This window comes from Phodopus roborovskii, unplaced genomic scaffold (genome assembly GCF_943737965.1).
Source record: "Phodopus roborovskii unplaced genomic scaffold, PHOROB, whole genome shotgun sequence".
In the NCBI taxonomy this organism is placed as follows: Eukaryota; Metazoa; Chordata; class Mammalia; order Rodentia; family Cricetidae; genus Phodopus; species Phodopus roborovskii.
The window spans coordinates 8,441,268-8,457,795 of record NW_026126482.1 but is presented as its reverse complement, the minus strand read 5'-3'; the positions used below and the strand labels follow the sequence as shown (position 1 = coordinate 8,457,795).

At 46.1% G+C, this 16,528-nt stretch overlaps 1 protein-coding gene across 2 annotated transcripts in view; it reads left to right on the top strand.

Moving 5' to 3' along the window:
* The window catches only part of Faf2 (Fas associated factor family member 2), a 37,226-nt gene extending 28,044 nt beyond the window's left edge, over window positions 1-9,182 (top strand). For both annotated transcript variants that reach the window (XM_051194252.1, XM_051194251.1), the window contains exons 6-11: window positions 26-111; window positions 217-308; window positions 1,315-1,492; window positions 5,217-5,388; window positions 5,926-6,069; window positions 8,430-9,182. In XM_051194252.1, the coding sequence (XP_051050209.1) occupies window positions 26-111; window positions 217-308; window positions 1,315-1,492; window positions 5,217-5,388; window positions 5,926-6,069; window positions 8,430-8,612 (855 nt within the window). In that variant the 3' untranslated portion in view covers window positions 8,613-9,182. The remainder of the gene's footprint in view (window positions 1-25; window positions 112-216; window positions 309-1,314; window positions 1,493-5,216; window positions 5,389-5,925; window positions 6,070-8,429) is intronic.
* The last annotated feature ends 7,346 nt before the right edge of the window (window positions 9,183-16,528 follow it).

The following is a 16,528-nucleotide window of genomic DNA, read 5'->3' as shown; positions in this document are numbered from 1 at the left end:
AGTGCTGATCTTCTATCTCTCCCAGGCACTTAACGACGCCAAGCGGGAACTGCGATTTCTTCTGGTTTATCTTCATGGAGATGACCACCAGGACTCCGATGAGTTCTGTCGGTGAGTACATGGAGCACTTTCTGTCTTTTCTGACTTTTTTTTTTTTTTTTTGGACAGTTTACGTTTGGTATATTGTTCTCATGGTGTTTTCATTCTGTCCCATAGCAACACTCTGTGTGCACCTGAGGTCACCTCACTGATAAACAGCAGGATGCTCTTTTGGGCTTGTTCAACAAACAAACCTGAGGGGTACAGGGGTGAGTGGTGTTTTTCCTGCCTCATCATGAGTACCAGAATAGCCTTGGGGGAGTCTGGAAAATACACCCTGCCATTTCTTGGGTGGTTGTTCTGTGGTTGACATAATGCTAGTTGTAGTTTTTATTTATATCATTTAATTTTGTCAGTAGTCTTGAGAGATAAAGGTTGTATTGTTTTCTTTGGTTTTACGAAGCAGCCTCAGAAACTAACATTAAGACAGATCCAAGAGCATACAATTAGCAATTGAAGCGTGATGGAGATTGATAGACTTTAAGGCCCATTCTTTACAACCTTTCCCAGCATGATGACAATGACTCATCAGATAGGCTTGTCCTATTCTAATCACTCACCTCAGTTCTGAATACAAGCATGTGACAGATCAGATGAAGAAGAAACAAGGTAGGGGCAGAAGAGCTGTGACTCAGTTGGGAAAGGCTCTTGCCACCAGGTTTGACAATATGAGTTTGTTTATCCTACATGGTGGAAGGAGAGAACCAGCTCCAGAAAGCTGTCCTCTGATCTCTGCACACACCTGTGTTTGTGTGTGGGGGTGGGGTGGGCAGTAGAGAGCTGGAGACATGGCTCAGCGGTTAAGAGCACTGGCTGCTCTTCCAGAGGACCTGAGTTTTATTCCCAGCACACATGGCAGCTCACAACCGTCTGTAACTCCAGTTCCAGGAGGTCTGATGTCCTCTTCCAGTCTTTGCAGGCATCACTCCTACATGTGACACACATATACACGGAGACAAAACAGATACACCTTAAAAAAGAAATAAATCTAAAAAAGAAATAAATCTTTGAGGTATTTTCAGCAATTATCCTTAAAAAAAGAAAAAAAAAGAAAGAAAGAAACCAGTAGAAAAAAATACAGACAGAGAAGAAATGGCATCTTCGTTTTTTTTTTTTTTTCCCAGCCACGATTAAAGCATTCTGTTGGTCAGTATGCCAAGGCTGGGGGTTGATGTTTCATTCTCAAGTCTTACCTGGGTCTCTTGGGTCTGTCAGTCTCGCAGGCTTTACGAGAGAATACCTATCCGTTCCTGGCTATGATTATGTTGAAGGATCGCCGCATGACTGTGGTGGGGCGGCTAGAGGGCCTCATCCAACCTGATGACCTCATCAACCAGCTGACATTCATTATGGATGCAAACCAGACTTACCTGGTGTCAGAGCGCTTAGAAAGGTACCAGTAGCTCCTTTCTAAAAAGAGATGTGTTGGAAAGGCTGGCCTGGGCTTCACAAACTTTTTCCCCTTCTCTTAGGCACTTTATGTTGAAAATTAGCTTAGAGTCTGAACATAAGAAAGAACTTAATGTGAAAGGGACAGACTGATTATAACTTCCCCATTATATGAATTATGTACAGTAATTATAGAAAATTTGAAATGGGAAAGTCTAAGAAACTTGAAAGCAGTCATAAATCTAGGGTAGTTTTAGTTTCGTAGACACTTGTGTATGCCTCTGTCTGCTTACTTTGAAGATAGTAATAGAAAACAAACATCACTTCTGTTACCAGATGTGTAACTGGTTTCACCCACACTCCAAACAAGCCATTAGTTCTACAGCAGTGGACGAGCTAGGTGTCTGCTTAATCATTTGACTTCTGACCCTGTAGTTGAGAGCTGAATTCCCATGGCTGTCACCTTTTGCCTTCTTCCCATTAGATCAATGCCAGTTGTAACCCTGCATTGTTTTGAATGTATTTTGAGAATCGTCTGTCAGGGCTCAGAGCTTGCGCTTTGATTAACTTACTCAAGCAGTTCAGCAAATCGGGAAGCAGTCGCTTCACTTGCTTCAGTACTCAGGGAGTTTTTAAAATTGTGTCCTTCCAGGACCCAGTGCAGACATCATTGTATGAGCATGCTGAAAGCGTAAACAGCCATCAGAAGGCACTGAGGAAATGTCTGTCTACAGTGCTTTCTTTCCAAGTGCTAGGATGTAAGTTCAGAGTGCCAGCACTCACAGGAAAAGCTAGGTACAGCTGCAGTCCAGATGCATAAAGGAGGGAGTGGAGCAGAAGTGGGGCCCTTGAGGTTTACGGTCTAACCATCGAGCAAGCTTCAGGTCCCTTTGAGAGACCTTGTCTTGAGAAGTCAGGTAGAGTTGGGAGTCAGCCTGGTCTACAGAGCAAGTGCCAGGACTGCACAACAAACCCTGTCGGAGAGATGGCTCAGAGGACCTCAGTCCAATTCTAGCACTGAAGTTGGGCAGCTCTAGAAATTCAACTCCTTGAAGGAGACCCAGTGTATACATTCTCTCTCACCTTTTTTTTTTTTTTTTTTTTTTTTTTTTTGGAGACAGAGTTTCTTTGTGGAGTCCTGGCTATCCTGTCCTAGAACTGGCTCTGTAGACCAGGCTGGCCTGGAACTCAGAGAGATCCACCTGCCTCTGCCTCCCAAGTATTGAAATTAAAGGCTTGTGCCACCATCACCCAGGTCAATACACATAATTTTAAAAATGAGAATAAATCTTTTTTAAAAAGATTGAGGGGGAGGGAGGGAGAGGGAACTGGGATCGACATGTAAAATAAAATAAATAATTAACTAATTTAAAAAAAAAAAAAAAAAGGATTGAGGGCCAGCAAGGTGGTCCTTGTTTTTAAGCCTGAATCCTCAGGACCCACATGGTGACAAGAAAGCTCTGACTCCCGAATCATGCTGTGGCGTGTGTTCTGTCCCCACTACCATATACAAGTATATAGTGGGGAAGACATGCAGAAGCCTGTTACTGGCCACAGTGTGCAGAACCGGTGATGGTGAAGTGATTGGCTCTGAGTGTGACCTTTGCACTGGTGCCCTTCAAGGCTCGGATATCAGAGAAGTAGGAGCAGAAGGAAGTAAACGCCAGAGGATGGAGGGACATCACCTGGACACAGCACGGCCACTGCTGCTGGGCCACCGTCAGCAGCAGCTGCGCGAGATCAGGCTGACCCGCATGTCACACACACACACACACACACACACACACACACACACACACATAGACCCGCATGTCACACACACACATACATACACACAGACCCGCATGTCACACACACACACACACACACACACACACACATAGACCCGCATGTCACACACACACATACATACACACAGACCCGCATGTCACACACACACACACACACACACACACACACATAGACCCGCATGTCACACACACACATACATACACACAGACCCGCATGTCACACACACACACACACACACACACACACACACACACAGACCCGCATGTCACACACACACATACATACACACAGACCCGCATGTCACACACACACACACACACACACCCAGGGCTGATGGCAGTTAGTGCTTGCCCATGCTTGGTAAATAACATCCCAGCTGCCCTCTGGCGAGAAACAGAACTCAGTGGCCGCACATGAAAGACAGAGTCAGAGGACTTGTGGAGAAGGTTCCAGTAGAAATGGAGGGAGGGGAATGGGAGTTGAAAATTAATAAAGTTCATTATATAAATCCATGAAATTGTCAAACAGGCAGTAGAGAGCCAGTGAGGTAGCTCACAGGTAAAAGCACTTGCTACAAAGTCTTTGACACCGGGATCCCGACCTAATCCCCCATAAAGCTGTCAGCGAGAAAAATGAGCTCATTTCAGATCCTGCTCTGTGCTGCTTTTGAAATGCCTTTGTGGATCAACTTTTATTTTTTTTAATTCTAAAATTTATTTATTTATTATGTATACAGTGTTCTGTCTGCATGTCTGCCTACAGGCCAGCAGAGGGCGCCAGATCCCATTACAGATGGTTGTGAGCTACCATGTGGTTGCTGGGAATTGAACTCAGGACCTCTGGAAGAGCAGCCAGTGCTCTTAACCTCTGAGCCATTTCTCTAGCTCCCTGGATCAACATTTTTTTTTTTTTTTTTTAGCATGCCTCTTCAGTGTAAGAGAACATAGACTGGGAATGAGCTGAGTTGGCAGAGTGTTTCCCTGGCATGCCAACCCCAAGTTTGAGCTTGCTTGGAATCTAACACTGGGGAAAGGGATCAAAAGTTCAAGGTCATCCTTGAATACATAGTGGGTTTTGAGACCACCCTGAGGTATATAAGGCCCTGTGTCTTAGCCAGGGTTTCTATTGCTGTGATGAAACACCATGACTAACAGCAAGTTGGGGAGTAAAGGGTTCATTTTGCTGATAGTTCTACATCACAGTTCATCATCCGATGAAGTCAGAGTAGGAACTCAAACAGGACATGAACCTGGAGGCAGGAGCTAATGCAGAGGCCATGGATGAGTGCTGCCCTCCTGCTTGCTCAGCATGCTTTCTTACAGAACCCAGAACTGCTAACCCAGGGCTAACCCCGACCATAATGAACTGGGCCCTCTATCTCAATCACTAATTATGAAATGCACCCCCCCCAAATGCTGGGTGTTCATGGCGCACGCCTTTAATCCCAGCACTTCGGAGGCAGAAGCAGGCAGATCTCTGTGAGTTCTAGGCCAGCGTGGTCTATAGACTGAGTTCAGGACAGGCTCTGAAGCTACACAGAGAAACCCTACCTTGAAAAACGAAGGAAGGAAGGAAGGAGATAAGGAAAAGCCCCACAGGCTTGCCTATAAGCCAGACATTCTTTCAGTTGTGTTTTTCCATTCTCAGATAACTCTAGCTTGAGTCAGGTTGACAAATAGCAGCAGCTAAGACACTGTCTGAGCTGGGCATGGTAGGTATGCCTCTGATCTCAGTACTTGAAAGGCAATAGCAGGAGGACCTCAAGCTAGGGGACAAACTTCAAGTCAAGGGGAATGGGGGAAACACCGTCAAGAAATGTCCTTGCCCAGCGCTTGGACGGCCCTGGGTGCCTTGCTAGGTTGATAAAAGTGAGAGGGAGGAGGAAGAGACACCTTTGTGTATTAGGGTTTTGTTTGGTGTGTTTGATCTGTCTTCAGGGAGGAAAGGAACCAGACCCAAGTGCTGAGACAGCAACAGGACGAAGCCTACCTGGCCTCTCTCAGGGCAGACCAGGAGAAAGAGAGGAAGAAGAAAGAGGAGCGTGAGAGGAAACGCCGAAAGGAGGAGGAGGTGCAGCAGCGGAAGCTGGCAGAGGAGAGGAGGCGGCAGGTGAGCGTGTCTGGCCGAGCGTGTGTGAAGACAGTTGTGTTGGGAGTGTGGGTAACTTGTCTTCACCTCACTTGTTCTTGGTGTTGGTATTAGCATGCAGTGTTGTTTGCTTGCTGACAGCCCCGATCCTTTCCCTGCAAACACTCAGGTGATTCAGCAGAGTTGGCCCTCCATTCCTGCCAAGTGCGCTTTAGGGGTTGGTTGTTTTTATCACTCTACCCAGCCAGGTGTGGTGGCACACGCCTTCAGTTCTGTCACTTATAAAGCAGAGGCAGATGGAGTTCTGTCAGTTGGAGGCCAGCCTGATCAAATATCCCGTCCTAGGCCAGCCAGGGCTACATGAGACCCTACTCAGTGCAACAGTCAATGAGATTATGTCTGTTGCGTGTGTATGTGATATGTGGGGGCAGGCACACCATGTCACAGTGCTTCTGTGGAGGTCAAATGATGGCTTCAGGGTCATCGTCCCCTCCACCCGGTGTCTTGTTTCCCTATTTGAGATATATCCTAACCTTTCTTTGTTTTGTGTCTCTCTAGAATTTACAGGAGGAAAAGGAAAGAAAATTGGAGGGCCTGCCTCCTGAACCATCCCCAGATGACCCTGAAAGCGTCAAGATCATTTTCAAGTTACCCAATGATTCCAGAGTAGAGAGACGATTCCATTTTTCACAGTCTCTAACAGTAAGGACCTAAGCCAGATGGCATGTGCAGATTAAGACTGCAGATGTGTGTATGTGAGCGGGAGTCCAGTCGCCTTTCTCTTAGGGGTCCTCAGGGTGGACCTTCTGCTTTGGCAGAAAGGGCCTTTCCTTGCCGAGCTCTTTGCTGCTCCTCCCCACCCCTTTGACTTTAAACTAAAAACGCGCCATGTTCTGAACTAGAAACAAATGGAATGGTCAGTACAGAAGACCCGAAGGACTAGTGGGGAGTGGAAATGAGCTGGAGGTGTGGGAGAGGAGCCCAAGCACAGCCCTGCCCACGTGCTCATTTGCATTGAGAACTGAGTGCAAATGCCTCTGAATTTTTGGGTTTTATTTTTTCAGTGCTAAGGGGTAGAATTAAGGGTCTCTCAGATGCTAGAAAAGTAATCCAATGTTGAGCTACATCTCCAGGCCTGGATTTTTGGTGTTTTTTGTTTTAAAGAGTTATTTATTATGTATACAACATTCTGCCTGCAGAATTATTAGGTGGTTGTGAGCCACCATGTGGTTGCTGGGAATTGAACTCAGGACCTCTGGTGGAAGAGTAGTCAGTGCTCTTAACTTTTGAGCCATCTCTCCAGCCCCGGATTTTTGTTTTTAATAAGATTTATGTACATAAGCCAGGCATTGGTGGCACATGCCTTTAATCCCAGCACTTGGGAGACAGAGGCGGGCGGAGAAACCCTGTCTTAAAAAACCAAAGGGAAAAAAAAAGATTTATGTACTTAATGTGTATGTATATTTGTTTGTTTTGGGTTTTTTTGTTTGTTTGTTTGTTTTGTTTTTTGAGACAAGGTCTCTCTTTGTAGCCTTGGCTGTCGTGGAACTCACTCGGTAGACCACGCCGGCCTTGAACTCAGATATCGGAGACCCTGTCTTAAGGAAAAATGGGCTAATTAAAGCACAGGGGAAATCATCCCTAGGTTACATGGTTATTATAAGTTATTATATATAAGCATTGGCCACTCATCCAGAGGACCTGAGTTTGGTTCTCAGCACCCTCTTGAGGTGTTGATAACGTCTAGCCTGGGCTACACAGAACTCAAAAATAAAAAGGTCCAGTGTGGTAGCTTAGTCCCTGAAGGTTCTTGACACTAAGCCTAATGACCTTAGTTCAGTCCCAGGAACCCACACGATAGAAAGGTAGAATAAACTCCTGAGAGTTCTCCGATGTCCGCATAAGTATTACAGCAAGTGTATGCCACATCACCCCCCCCAACAATCAAATATAAACAAAATAATAAGTATAAGCAATAACAATTTAAAATAAGCTGGGGGTGGGGGCTCACACCTTTGATCCCAGCATTCAGGAGACAGAGCAGGCAGATCTCTGAGTTCAAGACCAGCCTGGTCTATAGAGTATGTTCCAGGACAGCCAGAGCTACACAGAGAAATCCACAGGAAAATTTTATTTTCTTAAATATACTGTCTTGGAAATGGCTGCTTCTGGGGCTGGATCAGAAGAAAGAAAACATTAGCCTAGAAAACCAGAACAACTGTGCAGAAAGCACAGCATTGTTCAGAGATGGGTGCAGACATGTGAACAAGACACAGAAGCCAGTCATTCAAACTTGACTCTGTCTAGGGTATTTTGAACATTAACTGTTGACATAGCATATTGTCTTTTGGCTAAAATAGGAAGTGAGAGATCTGTATTAATATAAACAAATTTAAAAGACTGAGAAAGCACATGTCTTCATAGTCTCAGAGTACTTCCCTAAGAAACACCACCAGTTAGAGAATACCTACAATAATGGGGTACACTGAATGGGTGCCCCTTTTACCTTCATGAGATCTCTGCCAGAGACGCATGGCCTAACTGAACCCCACAGAGTGACTGAGGGTGGCTTCCAGGCTAAGGGAGACTCAAAAGGACAAGACTAAAATATGTGATACAATTCTATACTACTATCAGTTTATAAAGAAAAAGAAAGCCAGTTTGAGTGGGGCCCAAATAGAAATATAAGACAGTTTCCCATTATGTTTTATGGATACAGCCATCTATAGATTAAAATTATTGGGTGAATTTTGAGACAGGGTTTCTCTCTTTGTAGTCCTGACTGTCCTGGAACTCACTCTGTAGACCAGGCTGGCCTTAAACTCACAGAGATCCACCTGCCTCTGCCTCCTGAGCACTGGAATTAAAGGCGTGCATCAGTACTGCCTGGATCTTTGTGAATTCTTAGAAAGAGAAAGCACAGTACTTTCTAGGGAGCTAAACACCCTTGCAGTAGGATTGCATCATAGGACTGCTGTACACCTGGGTCACCCTGGGGAAGGGTGGGGACATCCGCTTCCGTTTGTCTCCTCACTGCATTGTTTTCTGTGTGGCATCTGCAGGTCATCCATGACTTCTTATTCTCCTTGAAGGAAAGCCCTGAGAAGTTTCAGATTGAAGCCAATTTTCCAAGACGGGTCCTGCCCTGTGTCCCTTCAGAGGAGTGGCCCACTCCCCCAACACTGCAGGAGGCGGGACTCAGCCACACAGAGGTTCTCTTTGTTCAGGACCTGACAGACGAGTGACACTTTTCTGCCTCTTCCCTCCCACCCCAGTCCCTAAAAGAAATGGAAAAACGAAAAGAGAACAAGAGATAAATTCATATTATTATTATAATACAATATTTTTTTTAAGAAAACCTGCTGCATCCTAAGGAAGGATCAGAAACCGCTGCCTGCAAGAGTCACAGCCACACTGTGCGCGTGCAAGGCCAGCAGTGAACAAGCGTGCTCGGCAGACTCGCCTTTCCCAGCCTCTACACACACCTTCCGGGAAGAGACGTCACCTCCGACCCATGTGTCCCTAGTGGGAAAGGAGACATTCCCTCTGTCTCGCATTCATTCTTGCTTTTATAGAAAATACAGATGAAACCCTCCATCATCCAGCTACAGCAGCATCTCCTGAGGAAGAGGGGAAGCCAGGATGGAACAGACTGCTCTCAGTTTACGAATAACTTTGTTTCTGTTTGTTTTGTAATGATAACGACCAAAGGAACAAGGCTGACTTAGGTGTATTTTTTTCCTTAACTTTATTTGATAAAGAGCCAATGCCCTGGGCTCCTTAGCCCTAGGTAGTGTAATAAAGGTGCCCTGGGCTAGTGTGCGCTTATCTCTGCCATTGCTCCTCTCATTCCCAGAGAGGCCTTTTGTTTTGGTACAATTCTGCCACTTGTGTACCCCATTTGGAACAGTGAGAGGGATGTGGGTCTGTGACCCACAGTCAGTGTGTACAGTTTACACCTGTGTGGGTGTGTGCTCACCTTCTCGCGTAACTGCAGCTTTTCCTTGGCGTCTGCACCGGGGTGAAGGGGTGTGGCTGCCCTCTGCCCACGCTGCTCTACCCAGCTTTCCTAACTTGCCAAGCTCAGTGCCTTCCCAAAGGACTAGTGGGACCCGTCCTGTTCAGTGCAAGTGTGAGAACGACGCTTTAAGGATAGAGCCCTCGCAGGTGTGTACACCTCCAAGCCCAGTCCTGGGAGGCAGAGGCAGGCGGACGGACCTCCTGAGTTTCCAGGCCAGCCAGAGCTACATAGTGAGACCCTGTCTCAGAGAGAGGGCAAATGGGATTCCCAGCCCGTGTAAGTTGTTGGAAGGCACGTTTCACTTTCTGAGGAGGCCACTTATCAGGGGCAGCTTTTAGCCTTCCTCTTTCACCATGGTGAAGCAACAGGGCCTTTTTTTCTTTCAAATGTCTCATCTGTGGTTGTTTGTGGTAGTGGGTACATTAACACACACCAGTGTGCACTGACAAGTATTCCAAAGTGAGGGCTAGCTAGACTGGTACAGGCTTGACACACTGCAGCCCTCTGAAGTTGCTGTAACCATTAGCATTCAGTCAAAAGGAAGCATAGTTTGTGTTGGTCACCTCCAGGAGCCCCGCATGACTAAGGCACTAACCCCTTTGACAGTAATGTGCTATTGCTCTGTTAGAGGTAAGTGTGAGCCTGGTTCATGGAGTCCTTTGGAAAACCTGGAAATGTCCTGTGGCCTTAGCACAGGGCTCTAAATTCTACCTTAGGCAATGCTAGCTATGCTGGCTGTCTGCCAGGACGGGCAGAAGCCACATCTAATGTCAAAACTAGTGATGGGACTAGATGGTCTCAGATGATGTCTTGCCTCAGCGACAGCTATGTGGGGGGCTTTCCCACTTGGAGCCCCCCTCCCAGTTTGTAGCCCCGTCTGTCTGCATGGCACCCGGGCAGGTATACTGTGGAAGGCTCTTGCTCACACCTGCTCGAGGAAGTTCCGATTTTCCCCCTCAATCTCATTCTGTAATGTGTACATTTTATGCTTCCTGCCTTTTGATAACTACAAAAAGATACTAGATGCCAGAGTAATAAAAAGGGCCTTCTGAGGACAACCTGTTCGTGTACTGGAGGCTTCGTCTGAAGTACCTGCCCGGCTCTTGTCATCCCCCCTTCCCCTGAGTTTCTCTGAGCTTTGGTGGCCCAGGCTGGCCTCAATCAAACTGTCATACCCAAGGCTGGCCTTGAACTCTTACCCTTCCGCTTCCCACTCATGTGGTGGGATCGTGGATGTGCACCACCCCAGGCTCTCTGGGAGCTGTGAATCACTTCCATTTTCTTGCTGCCCCTAGTTCTGTTGTCTGGACGCCATTTCCCCCTTCCTAGGTGAAATAGGAATGTGACATGTCGTTCATGCCACTACAGTCTGTGACTCCCTAAGACCTGTGAGCGTGAAGAGACCTGTGAGCCTTTGCTTATGTTTAAATTGCTTCTGGGCAAGTCATGGATGATAGAAGCCCTTGCTCCCCACGGATGCACCTCAGCTGAATGACCAAGCAACGATGCCTGAGCGAGGTGAAGTCTGACAGCCTCCATGGGTCCCGTCCCGTCTTCCTCGGCAGAGTTGTCTGCAGCAAATAGGTTTGTTGGTGTTTTCTCCCCCCTTGCTTCCACCGTGAGAAGACAGAAGAGATGGCAGGGGAACCCTGTCTTTTTCAAAACTGAAAATCTCCCAGTGACCAGCTCTTAGGAAAGTTGCTAATGGTGCCAAGGCCAGCAAAAGAGTTTGAGAAACAGGAGCAGCAGCCCCAGAACACAAATCAGAGGGTGTCACCTGGTGCTGAATAGGGACCTCCACTTTATAGCTGGTTGGTTTTCTGTTTGTCTGGGGGGAGGTTTTGACTTGAAAAAAAGGAAGCAACAGAAAATCCATCCACAAAAGATACAGTGCCCCAGCCTGTACTGCACCTGAGTAGTTAATTTCCTGAAGAAATCTAGTGTATTTCAAATTTTTTTTTCATAAAGGTTTACATTGTATTGTAGGTTAACATTAAACATTTTATAACGAAAAAAATTATACAACCAGCTCTGGGTCTTTCTGTCTAGAAACTTCCCCATGTGAAGGGAAGGGCTGAAGGCAATGTGGAAAAGAATCCAGGGAGAACCCTGGATTTCAAATAGACCTCGCACAGACACACTGTACCCCTGCGAGAACAGCTGACTAGCTAGCTTTGTGTAGGAAGTGGGGACTGATGGGGTCAGGTTTGAGCTGTCAGTTATCAACTCTGTCACTTCAGGCAGCTTCGTTTCCCCAAGTGTAAATGAAGCAGGAACTGCCTTGCCTTGGAGTAAATGAAAACAAATGTATATATAATCAGCCAGGCAGTGGTGGTGCATGCCTTTAATGCCAGCGCCCGTGAGGCAGAGGCAGGCAGATCTCTGTGAGTTCAACCTGGTCTACAGAGTGAGTTCCAGGGCAGCCAGAGCTATGCAGAGAAACACTGCCTTAAACCCCGCCCCCCAAAAAATCGAGGCTTTCTTTCCCTGTAACATAAAGCCTGTAAGTAGAACCCTGGGCATGGCCATCTCTCCAGTACCAGCATTTTCAAGGCTGAGGCAGGGAGGTTAAGTTAAGCCCACCTTGGGCTACATAGACTCAAGAAACAAAGAAACTTGGTTTCTTCCTGTATTTGTTACCAGGAAGCCGTTCTGTCACTGATGGGTGACCCTGAAGTACAATGCTAAGGCACATGCCATTCACTTGAACAATTTTGTCCCCATGTGACTGCTACCAGCCATTCTCCAAATACTGACAACCCATGATTCCTACTATTACAACGAGGATTCCCTAAAATTTTGCTCTTGCTCTAAGATTTGGGTTTTTTTTTTTTTTTTTTTTTTTTGTTTTTTGTTTTTTGTTTTTCGAGACAGGGTTTCTCTGTGTTACAGCCCTGGCTGTCCTGGAACTCACTCTGTAGACCAGGCTGGTCTCCAACTCACAGAGATCCACCTGTCTCTGCCTCCCGAGGGCTGGGACTAAAGGCGTGTGCCACCGCCACCACTACCACCCTGCTAAATACCCAGATTTTTAAGTCAAAAGTTGATTCATACATCAAAAATAGAGGTTGGTTTTAAAACCCAACTCATTATGCTGCCCAGCCTGGCCACACACCCACTGTGTTCCTCCCTGGCTGCCTTTCCAATGGGTGACTGCAAGAGTGGACCACAATGCAGCTTTCCTCAGCTTACGTCAAAATAGCTTTAGGGTCATAGGGATTGCAAACTACTTCAAAAGCATCCAACGTGTACCAAGTTCCTCTTTGATGGAACCTGGTAGGCTGAGAGGCTAGGGATGCTGGGAGAGCATCAAAATGTAAGAAGCCTTAGGTTTGAGTCCGAGCACTAAAAACCAAAACCAAACCACCCAGAAAATACATTGGTACTGTAAGACCCTCAGAATGAGGAGTCTCCCAGTTTTGGTAGGTACCCCCAAGAACTCAGTGTCCAGTCCAGTTACTGCAACACGAAAGAGGCTTTAATGAACAGGAAACGTTTGCGCAAACGGGCTCCCTCAGCACGAAGGCTAGGGAGAAGCCGCATCCCCCAGGCACAGGTGTTTTTAAAGGCAAAACCCACAAGCTTAGGGAGGGGGTGGGACCCTCCGTCCATTGAGTACGTGACCTTTTGAGGCCGGATGGTCTCGCTGTTAAGGTCAGCAGACCTTAGGGCCTCAGGTTGTGCCTAATTAATCTTGTCTGGGCAAACTGAAGGTGCAACTATCTCTTTGCTTCTTAAGGACCCTATTCACCACCTGCTGACTCACGGAAAGGAGGGGCAGTGTGAATTCTTGGTATCCTGCTATCTCAGGGCCGGTGGATAGCAAATTCCGCCCAGCATTCCAATTATTTGGGCTTCATTTCATTTCTTTGCTAGTTTAAGTCTAAGTCTTACAGTACCATGTAAAACTTTCAAAGGTTTTTTTTTTTTTTTTTAAAGTTTCAAGACAGAGTTTCTCTGTGTAGCCCTGGCAGTCTTGGAATTCACTCTGTAGGCCAGCCTGGCCTTGAACTCGCAGAGACGAACCCCTGTGCACAGGACACATGCTTGTGTGATTCTGTGACTTTGTCGCATGTAGATGCACGCAATGAGATACAGAACCACTCTGCCACCACAAAGGACTTCTTGCTGCTGTTTCCTATCCCTAACCCCACAGTTGTACTAATTTGTTTGCAGTTTCTCCAATGCTATCATTTTGGTAGTGTTAGATAAATCGAATCAAGTGTAACCCTTGCAATTGACTTCGATAGTCAGTGGAGGCTAGTCTCCTGTCTCCACCCAGGTTCGTTTTGCTCTCTCCAAGAACGAAGCTGGCAGACAACAAAGTACAAGCAGGGTAGCTTACTAACTTGGCTGGGGTTACTGACCTTAAAAAGGATAAACAACTGTAGACAGGAAAAGCTGGTCCACTCGAGGGATTGACAACCGAAATGGAACAGATCTGAACTCTGGGTAAAAAGGGGAGGGGGTGTTAGCTCAACTGCTAGAGAGTTACAGGGTTCAAGTTTCCAGAGTGGCCTGTTGGTAGCTGAAGCGTTGTCTCGGGGGCTGAGGTAAAAATAAGTTTCCTTGCTGCAGCAAGACAGGGCTTCTCTGTGTAGCCCTGGCTGCCCTGGAACTCACTCTGTAGACCAGGCTGGTCTCGAACTCACAGAGCTCCGCCTGCCTCTGCCTCCCAAGTGCTGGTGTTAAAGGCGTGTGCCGCCACCTCTTCCTGGAAAACTTTTGCTTTTATAATGAGGAACAAGCCTTTTGTCAGCTATGATTTGCAGGGTTTTTGTTTTTCATTTTGATGGTATCCAATTACTGTCTTACATTATGAACTGATTTTGATGTAACAACCAAAACTACTTTGTGCAGCCCCAGATCTGGCAGTTTCTACAATTTTTTTCTAGTTTTCACTTTTTATCTTTACCTTTAAATCTATGATCCACCCTGTATTAACTGTTGTATAAACTGTGGAATGTAGTTGTTAGTAAAGCCAATTGTGATTTAGTATAGACTTACGTCTGGGTGGATTTTTTTTGTTGTTGTTTTTAAATAAAATTTACTTAAAACAATCTTTTTACATACCTATCCCAGTTCCCTCTCCCTCCTGTCCTCCATGCCTCCCACCAACCTGTGTTTTGTTTTTTGAATTTTAAGCTGATCATGGTGGCTCACACCTTTAATTCCAGCACTCCAGAGGCAGAGAGAAAGCAGACCTCTGAATTTGAGGTCAGTCTTGTCTAAATAGTAACAGGACGTTTAGGGTGACAGCGAGACTGTCTAAAACAAGAAAAAACTTTTGGCTTTAACTATGGGTCTGCATGTTCGAATCTGGCACCTGCAGAGGCCAGAAGAGGGCATTATACCCCTGGACTGGAGTGAGACACCATGTGGGTGCTGGCAATCAAATCTGGGTCCTTTGTAAAAGCAGCCTATACTCCAAGACAGATAATGTATCATGTTGCCTTTTTACGTGTGTGTGTGTGTGTGTGTGTGTGTGAGAGAGAGAGAGAGAGAGAGAGAGAGAGAGACGGTATGCACCATGGCACAGTGTAGAGGTCAGAGGACACAGTTCTGTTTCCACTGTGTGAGCCCTGAGGATCAAGCATTGTAGATGGAAGTTTCTGTCCCCCCTGGTCCCGACACCCTTCAGCCCCAAATAAACACACTGAGGCTTATGTTAATTATAAACTGGACAATAGCTCAGGCTTCTTACTGGATAGCTCTCTCTTAACCCATAACTATCTTTGTATTTCTACACGGCCTGATCTTACCAGAGAACAACCGGCGCATCCTATCTCCCCCACGCTACATGGCATCTCCTCCTCCCCAGAATTCTCCTGGTAGCCCCGCCTGTGCTTCCTGCCCGGCTACTGGCCAATCAGTGTTTATTCATCAACCAGTAAGAGAAACATACATGCAGAAGGGCATTCCCCCATCAAAGCACAGTCCTATCTTGTCCCTTGCAGGACCTATCTTGTTGGACCAATTCCAGTACTGGCAGAGGGAGCCAGGTATGGAGTGTTACTTTTGGGCAGACTTTTCCCACTTTCTACTTGTTTTGCAAAGTTGTTACAGCTGTTCTCTAGGTCCTTTATTTTCTTATCTATTTCAGAAAAGGCCAAAAATTTTCCTGAACTTTTGGTTGTTAAACAGATGGATTTGAGAACAGCAGCATTTTATGGAGCTAATTATTCGATTCCAAGAACTTAACCTTTATTTGGGTTTGGTGTGTGTGTGTGCGCATGCACACACTATACTTGTCTATACATCAGTTCTTACAGTTTCCAGCATGTGAGTCTTAAATTTTCCTTTAAGATTAGAATTGTATGATGTCTGTGTGACCGTCTGCAGGGCGTCCTTTGAAGCTAGAGTTAGTTTTGAACCACTTGACTTTGAACTGTTGAGTCCTTCAGAAGAGGGCTACTCTCAATTGCTGAGCCATCTCTACAGCCCCAAAATTTTGACTGGTTATCAATAATAGTTTTTAAATTATATTTCCATGTGTCCAAGTTGGGTGTTGGCTCAGTTGAGTACCCAGCATGATGGGAGTACTGCACAGACCGCGCATGGTGGCGCATGCCTACAGTCTTCGCTTAGGAGGAAGAAGGACCAAAGAGCAAAACTCTATCTAGCAACTTGGAGGCTGGCCTAGGATATATGCAATGCCTTCTTTTCTCAAGTATTTATTGCTAGCTTCTAGAAAGACAATTTTTTCTTCTCTTCTCTTCCTTCCTCATTTTTGGTTATGTACCCTAATTTCACCCAGTCTGCCCCTAATTGCTGGGCTCAAAGGAACCATTGTCTCATTCTCCAGAGTGGCTGGAGCTATGGGCACAAACCACCACTCAGCTTACACAGTTACGCTGCCCTTACCCTGTGGCCTGCTGAATTCCTGCCAGGAAGTTTTCAGATGGGTTTTCTTCACTGGTTTCATTAGCTGGGCTACGAAATCCAGGATGTTCCCTTCTTGTCCACTTCCCTGGGACTTCCTGCTGCTTGAAGCATCCATGCTTTGTTAACTGGGATTTAGCTGTTGAGCTTTTTGCTGACATTTCTTACCAAGCTGAAGAAGTTTCTCTTTCAAAAAGAGAAGTTATCCTCTCTTGTTTTTGTGAGAGGTGAATCGTTCTGATAACTTGTGATTTTTCT